The following is a 25,266-nucleotide window of genomic DNA, read 5'->3' on the forward strand; positions in this document are numbered from 1 at the left end:
TATTATTTTGTTTAGAATGTACTTGACGTCTTACTAAAATATGTAATGCTTACTCGGTTTTATAAGTTATTGACTGGTTTCGATTTTTAGTTTGACTTATGGCTTAGTCAATTGTTAATAACAAGTTGGATTTGAAAGTCAAGTATCTACCATGAATTTTGATAATAAGAAATATTTAATATAAAGATTTATATATAGTTTGTTCATTATTTATGATTCATTTATATTAATTTTTGAGTAACCAATAATAATATAATATAGTGACATGTAAGATACATACATTTTTTTATCAATAATTAATTTAACTTGGGAATTTATCTATTCTTGAAATCACTACATCCTTCCTTGTTACTTTTATAAGCAATCAAATAGTAAGATTTAATAACAAATAAAGGTAAATTTGAGGCTTTCTTTAAGTCAGCCCTAATGTCCGAAGATATGCTGCCCAACAAGGAAATAAAACATTCAAAATCTAATTTATTATTTCTCAATATAATTACCAAAAAAAAATACATTATAAGGACAAATAACTAACTTGTTTAACTACATTTAATTTTCTTAATCGCGTCTTATCTAAATTCACCTCCATGACATTATATGAGATACTTTGTCAACAATCTCTATCCTTTGGAAAACTATATAATCTAATTTCAAGAGAGTAAATACTTTAAAATATATTGGAAATACAATTTGAAGTAAGGGAAGTGTATTTTAGTGATGACATTATTTAATGGTGAAATTAGTTAAATTTTGCTTATATTTTAGATCACCTCATATGAATTCAAATTTGTTGAATGGAGTACTATCCATATCCTTTTTATAAGAGGATGTTGATCTTTTTGTTCTAGTTATTTTTATATAACCATTTTAAAAGTTATATATATAATAAGTGATATTTTTTATCAAAATACATTTAGTTATCCAAATAATTTGAGTCTAAAGAAAAAATTATTTAATTATCCATATAATTTCTAATTTCTTGTTTCGCCCTTAAATTATTTAATTTCTACGAAGTAATCATAATCATAGGTATTCATTAACTACCAACAACACTTTAACCATCCCTCTTACTTTAAATTAAATATTTATACTCATTATAAAGCAAAAATATTGTGTAACCATCCACCATAGTGTAATTTATAATTCCTTATTTTTCTCTCACATATTTTCTATTTTCTACAAAAAGACCATATAATCTAATATCAATATCTCCATTATATGTCCCATATTATTTTCTTAATTGTGTCTTCTTCTTAATTTTGTAATCACAGTATTTTTTCTTTACTTACGAAACAAAAATGTCTTGTAATGATATTTATCCCACAATTTCAATATTCAATAACAATGCTTTATAAATATGATTTTTTTTCTCAATTTTATCATATTAAAGAAAAATCATTAATTGGATTATAATATTTATTACTTTCTACAATCATCATAAGTTTATTTGAATAATTTCTCCCAAATTATATACTTTATCTACAAAACTAACTATAAGTGATTCAATTATTTAAATAAACAATTACATTCCAAACAATAGAAAAGCGGGGACAAAAAATTCTATTCTAATTCTTCAAAATAAAATATTTTATAATATATAAACCTTAAACATAGTCAATAGTTTTGATTCCAATTTTTAAGTAGTCATTCAAATACACTTTCAAAATCCACTTGCTATTAACTATACCTAACTACTAAACGTCAAAATAGTCCATAAGAGCATGCTCATCCCAAATTCAAGTTTTGTTTTAAAATATAACCCACACACACACACACACACACACACACACACACACACACACACACACACACACACACACACACACACACACACACACACACACACACACACACACACACACACACACACACACACACACACACACACACACACACACACACACACACACACACACACACACACACACACACACACACACACACACACACACACACACACACACACACACACACACACACACACACACACACACACACACACACACACACACACACACACACACACACACACACACACACACACACACACACACACACACACACACACACACACACACACACACACACACACACACACACACACACACACACACACACACACACACACACACACACACACACACACACACACACACACACACACACACACACACACACACACACACACACACACACACACACACACACACACACACACATATATATATAGTGTTTTAAAAACTGATTCGGACCGATCAGTTCAATTGATAAACTGGTGAATCGGTTCCTCTATCAATACGGTACAATAATTATACCAGTCATGCAATCATATAGATCAAAATCGGCCAAAACCAATCTTACGGCCAATTTTCAATTGAACTATACCGATCATACCAACCGGTTCTTATTTAAAATTAGTTGTTTAATGAAAATAAAAAAATTATTGGTTTTTTATTTATTTTTCAACATTAACATTAATATATTATATATGTATATTTAATTTCGCCGGTATACGGTTTAATTAGTGACCATGACCACTATACCACTATATCAAGTACCCTAATCTGTTTGATGACTGGTACAATATTAATAACATTGTTATCAGCTTCTTATTTTTAAAACTGAGCTAAAAAAACAATTAGTCAAGTTTTAAATTTCTGTTTAGATAAATATGTATTAAGTCTAACCAATCATGGGTACATTATTATTAATAGTATTATTATTTCAAAAAATTATTTTCACCTTTTTCGTTGTTGAATTTTTCAGATAATTTTTTTATTTAAAAGTTCTTATAGTTATTATTTATTGTATTACGTCTAATATGTATAAAACAAGAGATTCAACATCAATTCATCTCACATGTCACACCCAACTTATTATAAATCTGAGTTTCAAACAATTTTTCATCTATTTATTTATTCTTTTTAGTTATTTATTTATATTATGTTTATATATTCCTAAAATTTTGAATTAAAACAAACAAAAATATCAAGGATCTCCGATGATTATGATGGATAAGGATTTTCGTATTAATTTTTTAACAAATTTCATAACTTAAGAAACCTTTCCTATATAAAATTTATCTATACTATATATATAATAAAGCAAAACGTGAAATAATATATAAAATCATATTATCCTAGATAACTATAATTAATACATCTCACTTTAAGTTGAATATTATAATAAATAAAAAAATTATAACATGAAGTACATCCAATAAAAAACATTCTAATTTTCTAAAATAAAAAATACAAATTTAATATCTAATATCATAAAATAAAAATGTGGGTCGACACACTATATATCTATACTATATATAAAGGGAAAACATGAAAAAACTACCATGATGTAATTTCATTTTCCTATTTTACCCTTAAACTTTTTAATTTCTACAAAAAAAACCATATAATTATATATAAGTATGTAATCACCACAAACCTATTAACCACCTCTCTAGCATTATAATAAAACAAAATATTATAATATAAAATATCTCCAATAAAAAATACAATATAAAGTATACTCAATACAAAAAAAAAATTCTAATTCTCCAAAATAAAATATATAAATTTTGAATTAACATTGTAAAAATATGAATATGGGCTAGCAGACACGAAGTGCCTATCACCACTAGTACTATATAAAGTCAAAACTACAAATAATTATCATGACATAATTTTTTACACTCCAAAGTTACATTTTGTAACCTCCCCATTAATAAATATCATAAACGTTCAAATATTACTTTTATTCATTTTCACAATACATTTTTATTCTTCCACACATTTTCTTATATTTATCTTATCTTCTTCAATTCTATATTTGATTAATTTTCTTATATCTTTGGTCTCTAGAGTTTCTATATAACATTTCTTATATTAAATTATATTTATTTAAAGAATGTAACATAAAAACAATACATATCAGGAAAAATAAAAATGCATATCGATATATACGAAGTGTCAATTGATACACTAGTCTATACTTCTATACTACATATAAAGGCAAAACATGTTGTAACTTCCACCATGGTGTAATTTTTACTTCCTATTTTGCCCTTCACATTATTTAATTTTTACAAAAAACTCATATAATCCTAATTAATCATCACTAACATATTAATTATCCACATCTCTCACCTTAAACTATACGTTATTATAAACACACATCTCTCATATTAATTATCCACATCTCTCACCTTAATGATTGTAAACTTCCAAATATTACTTTTATTATTTTTCATAATACATTATATTATTCTTCCATACATTTTTTTTCTTCTTCAATTCTATATTTGGTTAATATTTTTATATCTTTGTTCTGTGTTGAGTTTCTCTATGTAACGTTTCTTATATTAAATTATTTTTCTTTAAAAAAGAAAAGAAAAGTTCAAAGATTGTCTTGTAGTGAAAGGATATTCATAGCATAAGGGGGTCGACCATAATGAGCTTTTTTATTCAGTGATTAGATACACTTCTATTAGGCAGTACTTGCATTAGTATAGTCGAGATATACACTTAAAATAGATGAATATGAAGACTGTTTTTCTTCATGATGAATTAAAGAAGAAACTTCACACGACATAACTAGAATGGTTTGAGGCAGTAAACAAGTGATTTCACACTATTGTGTTTATGTGAAAAGTTTTGGTGATGACCCTTTTATCTTTATGCTGCTTTATGTGAATTATATATTTGTTACATATTTAACATGAAAGATTTAGGGTTAATAAATGGATTCTTGTGATAGAGACAATGATGTTGAATGTACCTAACACACGAACATGAACCCAAAATGCAGCTGGTTGAGCTCCATTTGGAGCATACACAAGGAATAGAAAACCACTCATAAATCAACAAGTCCAGGTATGGCTACCTGAGCTTCACCACAAATGAACACCTCTAACATTACCATTGACATAAATCTATGTCTATATATTAATCGAAGGGGTTGGTGTAATGCCTAAAATAACATATTTCACCTTTACTTAACACTTTAGCATTTTTATGGGTAAATTTGTAATCTCAAAATATGTTTGTTGTGCTTTTAGAAAAAGAAAAAAAAACGTAATATTACAGCAATAGAATAGTGGACAATCATTTATCTCTCCATTTCAAAAGCCCTCAAACTTTCTTTTTCTCTTTCTCCATTTCCATCTTTCTCTATCTCTCCTTTTTTAATCTCTCTCTCATTTTCTCCATCGATTCAAATTCACCAAAGCCCTCATTTTTTCACAAAGTATGATTTTTCCCTTTCTCCAATTTTGAAATCTATCTCCCTCACGCTTTCTTCATTGATTCATACTCGCCAAAACCTTCTTCTGCATTTTTTGTTCTTAATATGATTTTTTTCCTCAACAAATATGTGGGTTCATCATTTACAGGTATGATTTCTTCTTACAACTTCCTATATCTACATTATCTCACTCACTCAATCTCCTTTATCATGAGATCTTATAGCAAGGTAAGAGGTATCAATAAGGTAACAAATATTACTCATTTCTCTCCACTTTTGTAACATATGAGTCTGCATGTTCATTTTGTGTTACATGTTTGTTTAAGAATTTTTTTAAATTAATGTTTTTGGAAGAAACGTTGTGAGAAGATGAAAATTTGCATTTTAGGTTTTAGCTTTTCTTTCCTAAAAATGTTATTCTGAAGCCTTAAGCATTTCAAGTGATCCGGAGCTGCAAGAGTTACACCCAATTTCTCAAGCCTCACACCCAATTTTTCATTTCATTTTCCATTCACATTTGATGGATTTTCAGTATCAAATCTTTCTTATGATAATCAGTATATTTCCTGTAATTTCCACCTCCTAACTTTTTGAACTAGCTTTTAAATTTTTAGTTGAACATAATAATCTCCCACAAGAAGCAAACCACTTTTCGACATTTATACCATTTACAGTTGCATTTGCAAAATTTATGTGAATGGATCTCTTATCTCTCTTGATCCATAAAAGAAAACATAAAACTTGCAACTTTGTTTTTTGTTTTTGTTTTGAATGATGGCTTTTCCTGGAACATTGAACTGATTAAGCAACAACTGACAAAGTAACCTTTGATATTTAAACACTCATACACCTATCTACCTAAGTTAATGATGTTTAAATTATAGATTAACAAATTAAAATTGAAATAGTAATATGCTCCCAACACATCAGTAATAGGCTTTGATATGGTTAGCCAATAATTTACACATAATCTATAAGAAGTATAGCATATCAAGAGTAAAAGAAAACATTGTCGAATATAAATTTTATGTATTTAATTGTTGATCTCTATTTTTCAGTTATAATAAGATATGAAAATGAAGCACAAAAGTAAATACATCTATAAGAAAGTTTTTAAGAGTCATAGTTTCATGGAGTAAGTTATATGCTATTCATAATTTGATCATTTTGCTATTGTGTTTATGACATTATATTTACTTTTTTGTAATGGTTTGAGATATTGATTCTTTTGATAACAATACAAGTAGGTAATAGGTAATAAATGAAAGAAGTGAGAGGAAGAAAAATGCATTATCATGCACTCTATTGAATGACGCTCTTTTATTATTTTTTTAGTTCAAGATAGAAATTTTTGTAGGAGTTCAAGATAATATTCTTTGTAGGAGTTCAAGATAACATTTCTACTGTCACATACTTTAGCTACCCCATCACACCATCGAGGTTAGTAATAATTTTGATATAATTATCATATCATTTTAGAAAATAATTTATATCTTACAAAATCAACTCATAACTTTAAAGTATATATTATGTGATAATGTCATTTTTATTGCGTTTAATGTCATTTTGTGATGTGTATAGATTTGTATATTGATTTAAGACTTTCAACTTTGACTGAAAAATTCATTGCAGACCTCAAGTGTATTTGTTCGTGATTCTCACATGCAGTGAGTGGAAAAGCTTATTATGACCCTTTAACCATAGGGCTCTCCTAGCTAGATTTTTTTTGCTTTATTTCTCATAGATTCAGTTTTTTTTAACTATTGGACTTTGTTGGTTAACCTTATGGTACATTGAGTTAACTCATGGTTAACGCATTGTATTATAACATTAAAGTGTGGTCATTATAACATTAGAATTGTAATCATTTAATAATATAATTTCATAACATTAGAATTACAAAAACAGAACTATAACCTTAGAATTGTAACCAATACAATTTATAAATTTTAATATATACGTGTGTAATTTTAAATTCTCCTCTATTAGTTCTGAAAGTGACCATCTATATTTTTAGCTAAGAAATGATTTGATATTTTACACCTAAAAATAGAATAGTAATTTTAGGAAAATTGTTAATTCAAATATTAAAACAAATTCAATCGAGATTATTTCTGATTCCTTAATTATAGCAATGATATCCCACTAATTATGATATCAGACTAACATGGTGAATGTGTACTAATCAAAGATACAACTAATTATTATATCACACTAAGATACATAATATAAATAAGAAGGACAAAACTAAAATTAACTATATTTCTAAAACAACATGAATTACACTATCCTTAGGAAAATGGCTGATTCAAAATTTAATTTCAATTAAGATTATTTTTTATTCTTTAATTTTAGGCAATACTTATTATAAATATAAATTTATAACTTTTTTGTTGTTCAATTCTAAAATAACTAATAAAATATATGTATAACTCATAACAAATATGTATTTTAAATAATAGAAATAGAACTTCAATAACATAGGTGAATAAACTAAATTCAAACAATGAAAATATTAAGTCAAATATTTTTATTATAAAAGTTACAGTTTATATTAGAAAAAAAGAAAAAATAATGTAATCAACAAAAATAACTTCCATGTAAATATTGATTTATTAATGGTATTAATATTAATATTAAAATTAATTTTAAATATTCATATTTATGATTGTATGCATTCATAATATTAAAAATATCAAATCCCTAGTATAAAACATAACGAGCCTCAATCTAAAATAAAAATAGTAACATTATTATTTTTATTGAAGTTAATGAATAATGAAATTGTAATAAATATAATAATATTGTATCCATTGAGGATAATATTCTTCTAATTGATAGAAATAAAACTTCAATTTTTTAACGTCATTTTTCGTGTAATAAAGCCTCTAAAAAGATCACAATGTATAATTGACCCTTATAAAGAAAAAACAATATTTTTGGCTTAAAAATGTCATATTTTTTATTTGATTTAATTGTGATAATGAAATTGATTCTTCTATATTAATTATATTAAAAGTAATCATAAGATATACAAAGTTGTATGTATTATAACATATATTTGATTTATATTTTGTTTTTATTTATGATAATTTAAGCAATGTTCGTCGTGAATATTATTTTTTTTAGTTTAGATTTGATTCTGATATTATAATGTTATTATTACAGTATTAGAATACTAACAACATGAAACATATCATAAAAATAATATTAATAATTTATTCATGAATTTAGAATTTTATTTGTTTGTAGTTATTTGAAAGTCAAATAATAATATGTATTTTAAAAATAATCTTATTTTAGAATCATATAATAATGTGTTTTAAATTTATTGAAGATTTTTTAATTATTAGGATAATGATGTTTTTCTCATTATTTTATAAAGTTTGATACTCTTCATCATCTTCAATTAGAGCAATACAAATATAACAATGTCTTTTTCTATCTCTATCTTATAAGAAAATATGTACAACTATTTTTTATAAGATATATAGTAAATTGTCATTGGTATATGTCGTTACAAAAATAATAGAAATATCACATCTCTAAATAGTATACAAAAAATGTATCTTCCAAATAATAGAAAAGGAACTTCAATTTATGAGTAATTTTTCAAACAATGATTATTAGGTAAGACATAATCAAATAAAATAACATTTACTTACATTTTATGTAAAAGTTAAAAATACATTCAAATATTTATACACAATAGACATCAATCTAGAAAGAGATGATTATTTCTTTTGAATTGTCTAAATGGTATAAATTGTTTCTCTCCTTTCATACTCAACCTTATGTGTCTACATTATTCATTAATTTATTTTATATTAGTTGTAGATTAACAATCACCATTCTTCATAGTATTGGGAAAATAAACATAATGGATTCCAGAATGTTTTCCCCAACTACTTTAACCACTTTAATTACATTTACTTATATTTTAGCTAAATAAATGTATTTTGTTAAATAATTTTTTTTAGTGGCAATTGATTTTTTTAACAATCCTTGCTGATTAGCTTTCCATGTCCTTTATGTGATGATTGAGAAAATAATAATTTGAAATTAAAATTGTTCATTAAGGACAAACAACTTTTCAAATGAAAAACTTAGCCTAGCATAAGGCTTTTTTGTATAAGTCAATTGAGATACTTGAATCATATAATTGTTCTAATAAGCAATTTGTTTTTAAATATAAATACTAGCATTCTATTTTTATATGTTTTTCTCTTCTCCTATCTATGTATTTTCCTACCTAATCACAAATATGTATTCTGAAAAACAAGTTGTAAATGATCAATAAATAATAAATTAATGTTATTTTGCTTTCTTATTTATTTATGTTAATGTTTAGGTAACCTGCTAGTATGTTATAAAAGAAGAGTGTGTTGACAAGAAGAGGGGTGTTGTGTGTTGGGTTGAACTCGGAAGACGATCGAAATTGGGGGTTTTGCTAATAGGTGGAGAGAATGTGTTTTTTCAAAATTGCCACCATTCAATCCTAAAGAATGCTGAAAATGGCATTTTATCATTTTCCAAATTTCCCGGAAATGAAGCTCCTAAGTTCTGAATTGTAAAATGGTGGATCATTGAAAATGAAACCAAACCAAACAAACCCTTTAGTGTTTGATGTGTTTAATGTTTTTCATTAATTAACATATTTTCGCTCATAATTTCATAAATGTCACTGATTTAATGTTATTTTCTATTTCCATTATGTTTCAACTCATTATTATTTTTACAAATTCTTAAAAACAAGGAACAAAAAAAAAACATCATTTTTTGTAAATATTAGTAAAAACATCGAAAAGGGAAAATATGCAAAACCATACATCCCCTTGGTCCTTCCTAGAATCCCATTTACTTAATACAACCAGCTGAAAAAAGCAAAGGTTTAGATAGTTCCACAAGAACAGAATTAAGAAAAACTGAAATTGGGAGCACAAAATCTGTTGCTGAAACAATGTACGTCATATAGACTCAAGGCCTTGTCATAAGTCCTTTGTAAGGCACAAATGATACAATCCTTGTGGACCGCATCATAGAAACACCCTCCTTATTGTTCTTGCAGCAGCACGGGATATTAACTGTCTAACCAGATCAGATGGCAATTGAAGTAACTGCTGCTGTGATTCTGGAGAGAGCTGTCAACATTTGCATACACAATCATGCTTCAGCAGTGACAAAGATTAACAAAAGTTGAGACACCAATTTCATTACGAATTACTAGTTGTGCCTGTTAATGGAAGAACTCGTAATTGATAATATATATGATGAAATGCAAATGCTTATATTTACCTCTGGAATGACAGAAAGAACAGGAAGAATCTCTTGAATAGATCTGGGTTGATTTAAAACTAACGACAGCTCCTCCATGTCCGGTATTTGATTCTGGTCATCACTGACGGGTCCACTTTGCTACATGACACAGTCACAAAATATTAATGCTACTCTGGCATACACAGCACTCATTAAAATGACTATCCTCTTCATTATATTTCAAGTTTCATTTATTTAATGTCAAAAGATTGACTTGTATGGTCAGTGTATAAAGTAAACTTTCCTCCTCATGCTGCAATGAATTTTGCTTTATGTACAACTTTGATGTACAACAAAAAGATGTCCCTTTTTATTTTGGGATTTTGTTTAGAGAAAAGTGAGAGATAGAGATAACGTCAGTTGATGTAAGAGAAAGTGGACGAATTGTGTTGTGCATATAACATTACTGCAATAGAGAAAACCAAAAAGTCAACAAAAGATCTAGGTGTAGTACAAAGTTATACACTTCATTATCAGTCATCTAACAATGCATAGATGTAGTTGTAAGTAAACAACAAATCTTACTGCGTTTGAATTTTCTTCTCTTCTGGTTCCTAACAGCAACAGGAGAAGGCGTTGGAAGTTTCTCAGGTTGGTCATATCTTCTTCAGTCATCAAAGAGGGAAAAAAGAAACCGTTGAAAGGGACTCTTGCAGCAGCTGTTTCCAAGGTTGCTAGCCCTAGAGCATCTAAACCCTACATTTGGTTTCAAAAACAATTTAGAACACTTGGAGGAAGGGGGGAAATGAAAAGCAGAAAGAAGGCTCTAACAAATTTATAAAAGACTAAACTATATTATCTACATCTACTCTTCTACGTACAATACACAAACAGCCACAAATCTAAGGTCAATAAGACGACACGGCATACTGAAAGCCAAGATATTAGATGTCATGGCATTAAGTCATTATTATTGTTTCTTTCTAGAATCTAGACAATGATTCATATTCCTCACTGGGATTGTAATTTTTTATAGGCAAAGTTTTTTGATGGGGAGGGAGGATGGGGGAATTGTACAGCTGCCGGGTTTGAACTCAGTGTGAACATTGTATGTCCCACAGCTCCACCAACAGAGCTACCTCTTGGGGACACTAGTATTGCAATATAAATAAACAACTAAGAATAAACATACCTTAGCAAATTCTTGAACAATTATTTCCCTCACAAATTCGCCCTGCAAAGGTTATCATGAAAACCACATTAGAAAGGTAAAGGTGGGTAGTCAAAAAATAGAACATTAAATGGTAATGACAAACAATATGTACCTTCTCGGTCAGCGTAAAAGAAAGGATTTCCTTCACAACCATTCTGGAATTAGCGTCTTCAGTTTGTTGTTTTACTATTGTCTTCTTGGTTTTAGCACGAAGACTCTGTCATGAAGCCCATATTAGGATAAGATTTTAAACATATTCAGAAATTAACAGGATTTCCTAAGAAAAAATTTGGAATCATTATATAAGTTAGCTTAAAGCGATTCAACTCTGGGTTTAACATCTCCCAGGAATTCCTTATGCTTAAATCAGAAGGATGATTCTAAATTTGAATCAAAATGGCCATATGTAATGGCTTAAATGCCAGAAGCCAGAAACAACCATCAAATTACTTGCTCAATTTGAAAGAAAGACAATGTGAATATGGGAAAGTTTCCATATCTATGTATTCAAATTCCAAACTTCGCATTGTAAACATTAGCAACAACCGGTGTACCCTAGCAAATTTCTTGAAAATCCTAATGATATCAATCAAGTATTTTCACCAGAGAGACCAGCTAAAGGATGAAAATCCACCCTGAGGATGAGAACTCATCTAACACGGATACATTCCTAATTTAAATCTCCTCAACTAATTCCAATTCAATTAGTCAATAGTCGAAACAATTAAGGAGTGACCGTCTTATTTTGTGAAAAACAAAGAAACCCATGAAACAGGGCTTTGACTTGTTCCTCAAATTGGAAATGGGGATCGAGGGCACGGTTGTGCATGTGACTACCAGAAAGAACTAATTATAATATTTCAACTTAGTACAGGAAAGAGGAACAACTTATTAAATTGAAAAGAAAATACCTCAGTCAGCAAGGACTCTAGACGGTCTATTCTAAAAACACCATCCTGACAAAAGAAGATAGGACTAAGTGAAAAGATTTGAAAAATACTCCAACATAATTACGCATGTCAATGAGGCACAATAGAAAAAGAAATAGAATCAAAATTTTACATATTGATCAAGACATCAGGTATGATGCAGACAGTGGGGTCTTCTATCTTTACCTTATAGAGAAGAGTTTCCAAAGAAGACTTAAGCTGAGGAGAGCGGTCAGTGAGTACTTTTCGAGCAATCCAAGGGTAAGTACTACCTAAAACCTTGTACTCGGGGTTAAAGCTGATTGCAATTCCTTCCAGTACAGCAAGGCTTAAATTAAAGACAAGACATTATTCAGTATTTTACAAAAAGACATTGGTTAAAGCTTCGATGAAAAGCAATACCTTCGAACAACGAGCGAGAAGTATGAAGGTATCCTAAATTTGAATTTATACCTGAAAAAGTAAGAGAACAAGAAAAATAAGATACATAGAATGTGAAAGTGAACATAACAACAACAACAACCACGCCTTTATCCCACTAGGTGGGGTCGGCTACTTGAATTGAACAAAACCATAATGTTTTATCATAAATCAAGTGAACATACACATCAAGCCCAAGTAATATCGGGGACACAAAAAGAACCAACAATGAAGAATATCTTATGATAAAGCCTTTTAACTTTATGAATTCAGAAACCTCAATTAGAATTTAGTACATTATCCACGTCCTAAGTTGGGGTTGAGTTTAAAGAAGTGCTGAAGCTATAGGTAGCAATTTGAAATTTTGGAATGAAGTATCGGGCACAAGTGTCAGTTTCGAGGTCAACTTTAGAATCCAGATGATAATTTCACACTTAAAAACTGGGATACACAAGAGATGCCTGAAACTAATATAAGTCAAGCTCTGATTGTAATGATTTAATTTCAATGCAGAGCACAAGCAATGAGTAGAGTTACAAAGGATAGCCGACAGCATAGTGCTGTTAAGCTCATACATTGTGCAAGGTCAAAGGATGGGCCACCATACCCACTAGATAGCTCTATAGTAGGCAGCCTTTGCTTTAGCAAGAAGCTAATTCCACAACTTGGAACTATGACCACTGAGTCTCATTACAACTCCAACCATTGTGTCAAGGCTCCTTTTCAAGGAGTAAAGTATACATAATTTGATTATGATTAAAATTTTCAAATAACAGGCTATTTTAGGCCAGTATGAATTTCGGGACCAGTAAATATTAAGTTGGATTTGGAAATATAGAAACTATTCTTGAATCCTTCATGATAAGTCCAAACCATTATGCCAATGTTAACGATATATTTAAATAAAGTTGTTCCTAAATCCTAACCATTGTATTCCTTTTACTGTAAGAGTTGTATATCTCCATTTACCATAGGACAGTACTGGCATCTCATTTCTTTGCTCATGTGTATTTTTTTGCCCCTCTTGCAAATAGCAAAGTAGTTTTTTGTTTAATTTACTCCAATTGATTTTGAGGATTACTTCTGAAACACCAAATAACTTTTAGGTAAACTCACTCTTTTGATCCCTACAATTTCACTGAATTTTCAAATAGGTCCCAAAAGTTAAATTCACTGAATTCACTCTTTTAATTATGCCTGCACTCACTATAAAATTTTGTAATTAAATTCCTGAAAGGCTGAAACCATAATAGTAAGACCACATAATGGCTTGTAAATGACTATAAACATCCATTACTAGAGTCTAGCAGCTCTGTCAGTCTGTTGAGACCTATTTAAATTGTTTTAGAAGTGTAGGGATTCTACCCAGAGCTTTTAAACTATAGAGACCTATTTAAAAATTCAATGAAACTAAAGATCAAAAGAGTAACTTAACCTAACAATCTTTATCTCTTAAGAAACTTCCTTTTCCACTTAGCGAATATGGATACAAGTAAATGAGATACTGCAAAAAAATTCCCATCACTATGGTTCATGGTTCAATATTTCCCGTCCATAGAGAATGCAATTATAGAGGCAGAATGCAAATGACCCTGTGTCAATATATACATATAAATAATAGCAGATTGGTAATATGACTTTGGTATTCTGCACATGGTCTTTTCATCAACAGTTTCCTAATCTGATAAGCAAAGGGGTTGGACAGCTTTGTAGGATATAACATAAATCTTATTTTATTCCACAAGCTTTTTATTTTACCAGAGGAAAAAATACTTCAGAAGTATCGTAGGTTCTACAATTATATATTTAACTCATCAGTGAAAAGCTTACATGGTGGTTCCTAAATTTCCCAAAAGGTCTCCAAAGCTGATATTGCGAATTCCTTTGGAAACAGCATTTTGGAAGACACCTTCATAAAAACAATGTGGGTTACAGAATAAACAAACATAACGTCAAGAAAGGAGGAATGTTACCTGCATAATACACTCACAAACTTTTAAAATTCACCTAAGCACAAAAAAGTAATAACCTGTCAGAGCCTTTGTAACAGCTTCTTTGTCTGCCGTTGCCGGAAGAAGCCTGATAAAAATAAAAATTATATCAATCTTTATACCAATGAGAACAGTCACTTCGGTAACCTATATAAACATAAATACCCAAGAGTCACAAAATCCTTGGCCAATGCATCAAAATCGCGATTGACAAGATGGAGACAAGCTTCAATGAATCCCTCACGCAATTCTTGTTTGAATTCACCTGTCATGCCAAAATCTGGTGCAAAAGAAGGTTAAAATGAAAAATAAAATAAAAGGAAATCTAATTTATGTCAATGCTCAGATATATCTAGGCATACACATGATACAAAACCAAATACTGCAGATAATGAAATATAATAAACCAATCATACACTAAGCCTTAAACCACATAGTCTTAACCTAATTAGACATAATAAGTATCACAAATAAGACTAATTCAAAAATTAGACACACATAATTCTTTTTTTAAGCTCATCTTTCCGGTCCCTTTACAGCCTGTAACAAATTTAGGGGTTCATTAAGAAAAATGTTGGAGATAAGAATGAAATATCCAAGAACAGAAGGGAAATATGAAAAAGAAAATTATACAAAAGAATTAGCAACTGTAATGTAATCAAAATATGAGACAAAAATCTGTCTATACGTATTAGCTGAGAACCATAAGGTGGCAATCTGTTGAGGGGGCTGAGCTAGGCTAAGCTCAATCTTGGCTCAATGAAAAGTTGGTTGGCTCAGGCACATCTCCATAAGGAAACGAGCTCATTTTGGTGGCTCGTGCTCAGCACTCTATGAGCTAAAACATGAAGACAACCACCAAATATGGGGGGAAGGGTGCCTACGGTGGTGGATTGGTGGGTCGTTTATTTTACAAACCAAATTTTAAAGATTAAGCTCAACTCATGATCTTATCTAATCAAACTATTAGTAAACCAAGCCTCGAGTAGCTCGCAAGAAAGCTTGGCTCATTGTGGCCCTAGGGAAGATAAGAAAACTGATTTATCCCTTAGAAGAAGCAACGACATTTATCCTTGAAAATATGGCATTACTCTCCAATCATAACCTGTAAATTAAATGCATATTTCTCTTCTCTCATCTCTCTTCTTATATAGTAAGAAAAGAGTATAAGAAATCCTCGGAAAGAGAAAACAAAAAACAACAGAGAACAAGAAAAAACAAAAAACAAAAAACAACAGAGAATAAGAAAAAACAAAATATGCAGCAAACTGTATACTTGTCTAAAATGACAGTTCAAACAACCTTTAGTAGAACACCGAAGAGAATAAACAGAATCCTATTCCATAAACTTTGAGGGGGTGAGAGACATTCTTAAAAATGTGAGCAAACTGCTCCATCGATATGTGCACCAAAGTACTGCATAAACTGTGCAAGCTGACACAATTTTTGCCACATTGCTATTATGCCTAACCAACAGAAACTGTTCAAAATGCAAGGATCCCAAAACAGTTTCTCCATAAAAATTTGTTCGAAAAGTAGAGCAACACATAGTACCCAAAACAGGAGAAAGAGCAATATGTGAAGCCTACAAACATGCAGAAGTACATCTGTATTAATAATGCTATTAAGTATATCAAGAAATGATCAAGCGGACACATAGGATATATGCCAGAAATAAAATGATCAAGCTACTCCAAGAGTTTAAAGTATCTCAACCATTAAATCCTCAAAAGAAGACAAAAATGTGTAAACATCAACCAAAAAGCCAAAAGAACATATGCCAAAGAGTAAGATATAATATGCATCCAGAAACACATAGGATTTGACATATCATTTTTTTTATCTTCAAGTACCTAAATAAGCTAATTTGCCATCATATGTCCGAAAAAGATTTCCAGGGTGTGGATCTGCATGATAGAACCCACACTCAAGAAGTTGATTGAACGAGCAGTAAACCCCTACCTAATCAGCATCAGGAAATACAAAGAATATGCTTAGAAACATCAAGCAAAAACAAAAAGATATACACATCAAAGTTTAGAATTGCAACTAGTTTCATAAATGACCTCAATCAGATAGAGATCCTTCACTTCTGACAACTTTTTCCCCTACAGTAGCCATAGAAAGAAAAAATATCAGTAAAAGTCTCTATTTTTCCAGCACTCAACGAAATATCAGTATCCAAGGAAATAGATCTTAAAGACGCCAAATCATTTAGGAAGACTATTTCCTGACGATATTGAAGATAATCATTTCTCAAGGGAAACGTCAAGTATTCTAATTCAAACCTAACAAGAGGGCATACTCTCAATATTCTCTACATAATTCCAGAGTCATCCTTTTCATCGCACTGGGATATGTAATAAATTTATCTACGGAATTGCAGGCACTGGACAATTTTCTTACTAAAATTAAAATATGTTCAGCAAACAACAAATGGTAAAATACCTCAATCCACTCCATAACAAGGACCTTACGAGTTGTATACTCCTTATACATTAAAGGAACCACCACATCTGGTATAGAACCATATAACTCCCTGCCCATAATAACAAATGACGAAGTATTTATAATGCATTAGTTACTGTTAAATGAAAACATTAAGAGATGCATGAAATTTGTATCCCTATGAAAGGGTTCTTATGTTAACTGCTGTAGGGCTGATGTTAAGCCATATCTTAGGAAAGAGCTCCAGCAAATAAGGCATATTTCAACATTACTTTTGTTCATTTCTTCTCCTAAGGCCTCAATGAAAATTAAAATAAAAATTTACTTTCCAGTCTCAGAGTACTGAAACTTGAATTAAAAATGACCTAACTTCAAACTATGACCGAATCAGACCACATTCATATGCTATCAGCCTGTACTACTTAGAACTTGGAATCAGGGTGAGTCACATTCTAAAATCCTTGATAACATGCACTTACCTGAACTTGATACCATTGCTTGCCTCATTATTGTAGTCCATCTCCTGCATTCAAGGTGATTTACCTGTATTCAATTTGAATTTCTAAGAATTTTAACTTTCAAGAGATTATATATGAAATTAACATGTTGAAGATCTAGGTCTTGATGAAACTTTAGAGGGCTGTATTCAAACGTTGGGAATAAAGAATGATGTAAAATCATTTGAGTTTCAAATTATGTAGGCTTGATTTTTAATCTCAATTGTATAAAATAGGGGTTCATGGTTAGATATTCAGATAGATTTGGATTTCCTGCACAAAATAGGATGACTTGAGTATCAAAATAGCACTTTTCCTTTTCCTGTCAGTACATGTAGAATGAAACAAAGGACTTCCACCCGAAACAGGCTAATGAGCTCAGGTGGTTAAAATAGAGTTTTGTTTATATTATTAAAGAATTAAATTTTCATGCGAAGAGGAAAGTGAAAATCCAAAAGCAGAGGATAAGTGGTTTACCATAAAATTGAGACAGTGATATGTAGGAAAATAAAGAAGTCTCACATCAGTTGAAAACGAGAAGAGTAAAGTAAATATAAAGCTTGAGCGCCCACGTCCAAATTGCCTTAGGCATTTTGGACAAAGTAACAAGGCTTAGGCATAATCCCACATGAAGAAGATCAACTCGCTCTCCCACATTGAAAGACTTGGACAGACCCATTCTAAATTTCAACATGGTCTCATTTGTCCTACTCGCAGATTGGTGACCCAAGTACTTGCAGCTAACTAATAAAAATATAGCATGTGTAACATCTACGATACATGTCTTACTCTAGTTGGAGAACAGCACCACAAGCACCTAAAGAACTCACCAAAGCTTTGTCCAAGAAAAAAAGACCGGTGGCCTCTCAAACTCAAGTCCAGAAAAGGAGCATAAGCCCATGAGATAAAGTGAAGGCAGACATGTGGCCACAAAGGCTCAAACTTGAAGTACATTCCCAGACTGGAGATTAAAGGTACAAGTCGCAATTGGATCAAACCAGTTGAACTTGAGAAGGAGTGTTGGAAAATAAAGAAGCCCCACATAGGTTGTAAATATAAAGCTTGGGGGGGCACCACTCTAGTTTCCACATAATCCAACATGCAATCATACATACTCGAGAGTCTAGACACAGTTTAGGTGAAAAATACAACAAACTTAATGCATACCCGGAAAAGACTTGATGCCCACTCATCAACAACTCCCTGCATATATACAAGGACATGCTCAACAAACTGATGCATATATAACTGCAGAATATAATATGTGGCACACATGCAGATACATAAATAGATTAATAGATAAGATATTGAGAGTTGCTGATACCAACAATATTTGTTATGCCCCTAACTATGTGTAGGGAGATCCTCTCTATTTCCTGCCAATTTCCCTTATCTGATCATTCACAATTTTTTAAATAAAATTTGTTCAACATTTTAACATATAAGTAAATTATTGAAGGGTTGAGATCGTGTCCATTTCCTTAGGAAATGGAGAGGGACTACTATGAGTTCATAGAGCAGTAAATAATTTCATGTCAACCAGTTTTGAAGTTAAGAGGCATTGGTGGCAATGATAACCATTTTAGTGTTGATATAATCTAAATTCTTAAGCTACAAGCAACTTAATCTTAGTCACGCAGTCACCTGCAGATCGGTATTGAGTTTGCCAGCTCTCCTAGCCAGTCCTGCCAGAAAACGCAAGATTAATATGTCAAGGGATATTGCTGCTTGAACCCCTGGTCTTTGTACTTTAACAGCAACAACCTGTCCAGTTTTGCGGAGCCTAGCTTGATAAACCTATACAGACAAAAGTTCCAACTTTCAGGCAGTAAAATAAAAAATGAAAAAATACAACTACAGGTCCTCTTAACAACTCAGAAATGATCAGCTAGTGAAATACACCACAGTGACCAAACATATAAACCTGTCCAAGTGATGCAGCAGCTACAGGCTCAGGTGAAATCTCTGAGAAAACTTCACCCAAAGATAAACCAAGTTCTTGTTCTATCATATTGAAAGCAACTTCAGTGGAAAATGGACTTATTCGATCTTGCAGCAGTGAGAGTTCATCCAAATATGATGGTGGTATCAAATCCTAAAAGGAAAAATTCATTGAATTTATTGTGCATTAAAAGGGAAAAATCTTAATGGAAAGTTAGCATAAAGATGCATTTCAACCTAACACGGTCAGGCATTCCACATGATGTAAGGGCCAGAAACTACACATGAAGTCTATAACATAATAGGGAAACGAGAACTGAAATGACTGACAGAATGGAACACTTGATTGAAATATAAGATATGTTTATGTTTTACGTACTTTTAACTGGAATAAAAATTCTCTTCAAAATTTTTTGAAAAGGATGCTTGAATGGTGCTTATGGTATATGTACTTGAGTGGTGCTTATGTTGTATGCACTTTTAAACAGACAAATGATGATGGAAATGAACAAACTTTGTCACCAAGTAGATCATAGTTTCTCCGTGAACACCTTCACCTACACTCTTCTTCTAGGTGGCAAAAGGTATATGATAAACGGAAGGCCATAGAATAAGGATCACAAAAGACCGGAAATAAACAAAAGAAGCATGAAAGTCAAATTTAACATTATGACAGAAAATCTACAACTTACAGCACGAGATGATATGGCCTGGGCAATTTTGATATAGGCCTGCAACAAAGTAGTATAAAACAGAAAATGAAACAATTTTAGATAATAAAAATAAATCAAATAAGATAATTTTGTGTCTTGCCACAATGATCCACCACAAACCACTACTAAATTCAATTGTTATACATGCTATCCAGTGTCTATAATGTCCTCAGTGATACTGATAAGGACTCCTAACATGAGAAAAGGAACTGAAATGAACTGGCAAGGAATTCAAAACAGTGGTTGCAAAATTCATCACCACAAACCTACAACAATCAAACTATAGTATAACACGTCTGAGAATAACACCAACTACTCTTTATCATTACTATACCCAGAGATACAAGAACATCATGTTCTATGACAAAGTAAAAAAATTCAGGAATCTTATAGAATAAACCAACACGACATACTGGCCCAAGTTCCACCAGTATCTTCCTTAGCTCTGCTGCTCTGGTCTGAAAAATAAAAAAATAAAAAGTAACCATTAGGTTCTTATCATTGCAAACCACTAAAAAAGTCTTTAAATTCTCCTCTCCCGTCCTTCATAAATTTCAAAAACTCCTCAAACTAACAATGAGAAACAATTTCCTTCAACAATTACAAGATGCTTCCACAATTTCCTCCAACAGAGGAAACTACTTGCTTTAAAAGTGTCAAGTTTCTCTAATCTAATAAAGAGAGATAACTTCCTTCAAAAATTTCAAAATCCCTCTATGCAGAAATCACTACTGCTATAAGTTTAAAAGTTCCCTTTTCCAAAATATTCAAAATTATTTAATAGTAAGAAAAAGTCATTTACTCCAATAGGATAAATCACCTCAAAAGTTTCAAAATTTCTCCATTCTAATAAAAAGAAACAATTTACTTCAAGACTCTCAATTTCTCTACTCTAATAACAATATATGTAAAAATTGCTCTAATAGAAGAAATCATATCCTTGAAAAGTTTTCAAACCAACCCCTATTTTCTCAGACTATTTTTTTAATCCGGCTTGTATAAATTCGTAGTTAATAACTTAATATCAATCATGAATGGCCTCAATAAACAAGCAATTAACTCTCCAACACATGTAATTAACCATAAATGAACTTATACATCAATGGTAATGCTGTGAGATGATGATAATATCTATTCTAATAAGTATATATAAAAAATTACCAAAAAAATGAATAAAGTATCCACTTATATCATTAGATAATTTATTTCATAACTTATTTCCTCTTACAAAGAGATAACATATGTACTATTATATTGTTTGATTTTAGAAATATTTTTTTGTAGAAAATGATTAATCATGACTTAGTGATTTGTTTTTGCTAGAGGTGATAACTTATTATTCTCAACAGAAAAATCCAAAACCTCAAACATATCATTGGAGCGTTCCAAGAGAGAATCAACATATCGAAGACCAAACCACTTTCCGAAAGCGATTCCCGTCTGAAACAAACGGCGAGCCACCACCAATGGTTTCCGGTAATAAACCGCCGCAATGTTCGACACACTATACTCCGCCAGAGAGTCCGCCTCCGTAGCGCTAAGCTCAAACAGGTATCCAGACTTAGCCGTGAACGAATCGCCGTCGCCGCCGCCGTCAGCGACAGCGCACCTGATTTCGCGGCGAGAAAAAGAACGGTAGCGAGGTTGAAATCGAAAATGAAGAGTTACGGAAGCAGTACGTTGATTTGGGAATGGAGAAGGAAAAGTGGAGAACGAAGAAGGAGTATGAAGAAGTTGCATTTTGATGTTTAGAGTGATTATGAGAATTGAGAAATTGAGTTTTGTTTCTTCAGTTTTGAGTGTTGTATTATGAAGAAGGTAGAGTGAAGGTTTTGTAGTAGTGTTATGTTGTAACCGTTTTGTTGGTGCAGTTTCATGAGCGGGGAAATGGAATGAAAGAAGGGGTGGTGGTTAACGTCTCTGGTTGTGGTCCTTGTGTTTGTGTTTATGGTATCTATTATCTTAGTTTATCCATGCGTAGATATTTTTATGGAATATGTTAAAATGGGATTGAAATTAGAGATATCATAGTGAACTCATTCTTTGTCATAAATGAACTGACAGTAAAAAAAGCAGTTAGGATGACAGTACGGTTTGACTGATCTGATCGTTAATCGAATTTAAAAATGACTTTAATTTATAGTTTTAATCGAATGAAGATTGAATTGTTTTGAACTAGGAAAATTTTGGTCTAATTATATTAAACCTAGTTCAAGTGCATTAGTCTGGAAAGTAAATTAAACATTTCAATTAAAAAAAATGGAACATCATTCAAATATTTTATTTTGGTACAAAGATATATGTTAATTATATATAATTATTAATTATATAAACTTCACATTTAGATATGATTATATATTTATAAATAACAATTATTAATTATGTATAAAATCATATGTCCAGACTGGATGATTTAACTGTTTAAACCGGTTAAATCTAATACGAGACTTATTTTGGTTTGACATCCGGCTCAGGATTCACAACATTGAAAAAATGTAAGAAAAAATTAAATTACACTCACACCCCTAAGTTTTAGTGAAATTATATAAATCACTCGTATATTTCTTATAGCTGCACAAAACGCCTAACTTTTATACACGCGTTACATTGATTACTCTTGTATGAGAAATAAGTGTGGTTTTAAAAAATGTGATAAATTTATTTAAGTTAAACAAAAATTCTATATTGTGAAAACAAATACAAATAGTATAAGAGTCAATATATTTTCATTATTTTTGTTCATTACAATATATTATAAAGAGTGATTTAAACTATATCTTATTAGAATTTTTGATGCATTTTGTAATGAACAAAAATAGTGAAAATGTATTAACTCATATACTATTTGGACTTCTCTCCAAAATATAACATATTTTGTTTAACTTAATTACATTTATCATCGTTTTTTGTTTAAAGGATCATATTTATTTCTCATGCATGGGTAATCACTATAATGTATATATAAAAAGGGAATAATGTTTCTCCTGGTTTGAGGAGACAACTTTCCCTCCTTAAACCAATTAGATAATTACACGTCTCTCCTCACTTTAATTTTTTTCCCTCATTTTCATGAACAGTGATCTTCTTCTCAAACGTTTCCCATACCCTTTCCCTCATTTTCAATATCCCCCTATCTATTCTCTCAAAAACCCATTCTCACGTTCTCCTCCTAAACAATCTAATCCCTTTAAAGAAAAACCCATTCAAGAATCATAGCCATCAAAGAAATGTGGGTAAGGGGTTGTTGAAATGTAATGACCTAAGTCTTTTGCTGAGATCATTAGGCGGACACAAAAAACAAAACTCTTAATCACAGTTAATCAATGGAACTCAATATTCATTCATATTTAATTGATGTTTTTTCTTCATTCATTACTTATAATATTCAATTCATTCATCACAACTTGAGAAGAAGTGATGACAAAGAGAAAGATAACCACAATTTTTTTTTTGAGGAAATACTGTTTGTGATATTGAAAATGAAGGAGAGAATATGAGAAATACTGGTCTTTGGTGGGAGAAGAGAAGAAGATGATTGTTTATGAAAATAAAATATAAAAAATAAGAAAGAAAAAAAAATTAAAGTGAGGAGATATGTGTCATTATCTAATTGGTTTAAGGAGGGAAAGTTGTCTCCTCAAACCAGGAGAAACATTATTCCCATATAAAAAACTAGAGGTTTTATAGGTGTAAAAAATGGATAGGTGGTTTGTGTAATTTCACTAAAACTAAAGGGTGTCAGTGTAATTACTCATAAGAAAATAATTGTATGCAACGTATATCACTATATCATTCATCATTCATGCTTAATTATTATTAACTCTTAAAAAATGGATAGTAGATGATGTACTCACAATGAATAAATCTTTATACTGATATTTCAGATATTACAATATTTTATATATTGTCAGCACATTATCTATGATTTATATTTAATCATAATCGATTCTTCAAAAATAAATAAATGATAGATAATGCGTATAAATTTTATACTGACAACGAATAGATGCACTCAGACTGTATGAATTTAATATATTGTCACTATATCAGGTATCAATCATCATATTCTCATCACTTAAAAACACACACTTTAAAAAATGGATAATGCATATATTATTACCTCTTTACAAAATTATATTTATCCATATTTATTCATTTTCTTAAATCTAACAGGACAAATGGGTGAAGCTTAGAAGTTATTTAAGATTTCTCTTTTTCTCTCATCTTTTATTTCCTTCACTCATTTGATTCGTTAGATTTAAGAAAATGAATGACTAAGATTGATATAATTAGTGTAATTTAACTTAGGTGTAAACGAATCCTTATGAAAAGCAAATACTACAAGAAAAACAAAGGAAATATGTAAGACATTTTTATCTTTTTATATGCAATAAAATAATATTTTTATAATTAAAAACATATGTAAAATCAAGTATTTGTTATTAATGGAGAGGATGATTATTCGCATCTATTATGGATGGTTTGGTACAAATATATTGTTTTGCTAAACAAACGCAATCTTTCTCTCGCCTTGAGCCAATTCATGGGCGTTCAGGGATTCTCCATGGGATGAAAGAGCAATGGAGACGCTCTTGAAGAGTAAAAAAATTAAGGTTCATT

General features: G+C 30.5%; 1 protein-coding gene across 1 annotated transcript; it reads right to left on the reverse strand.

The window, feature by feature from the left end:
- On the reverse strand, positions 10,004–22,538 carry LOC109360938 (uncharacterized aarF domain-containing protein kinase At1g71810, chloroplastic). Its single transcript, XM_019606165.1, has 21 exons — positions 22,009–22,538; positions 21,060–21,104; positions 20,626–20,664; positions 19,917–20,087; positions 19,637–19,789; positions 19,160–19,195; positions 17,975–18,018; positions 17,496–17,586; positions 17,114–17,155; positions 16,901–17,009; positions 15,213–15,327; positions 15,086–15,135; positions 14,887–14,965; positions 13,039–13,089; positions 12,823–12,964; positions 12,619–12,663; positions 11,820–11,924; positions 11,687–11,728; positions 11,080–11,250; positions 10,534–10,653; positions 10,004–10,379 (listed from the first exon to the last, which is right to left on the reverse strand). Exons 1-21 carry the CDS (start codon positions 22,384–22,386, stop codon positions 10,275–10,277), a joined length of 2,133 nt encoding a protein of 710 aa, XP_019461710.1. The 5' UTR covers positions 22,387–22,538; the 3' UTR covers positions 10,004–10,274.

The sequence above is a fragment of the Lupinus angustifolius genome, chromosome LG11, assembly GCF_001865875.1.
Source record: "Lupinus angustifolius cultivar Tanjil chromosome LG11, LupAngTanjil_v1.0, whole genome shotgun sequence".
NCBI lineage: Eukaryota > Viridiplantae > Streptophyta > Magnoliopsida > Fabales > Fabaceae > Lupinus > Lupinus angustifolius.

Excerpts from the sequence above, each read along its gene's own strand:
- LOC109360938 (XM_019606165.1), bottom strand. The coding sequence starts at position 22,386 with ATGCAACTTCTTCATACTCCTTCTTCGTTCTCCACTTTTCCTTCTCCA. Across the intron at positions 18,019-19,159 it reads GGGCATCAAGTCTTTTCCGG|GAGATGGACTACAATAATGA; the intron begins GTATGCATTAAG and ends CCTTGAATGCAG. Across the intron at positions 11,925-12,618 it reads TAGAGTCCTTGCTGACTGAG|AGTCTTCGTGCTAAAACCAA; the intron begins GTATTTTCTTTT and ends GCTTCATGACAG.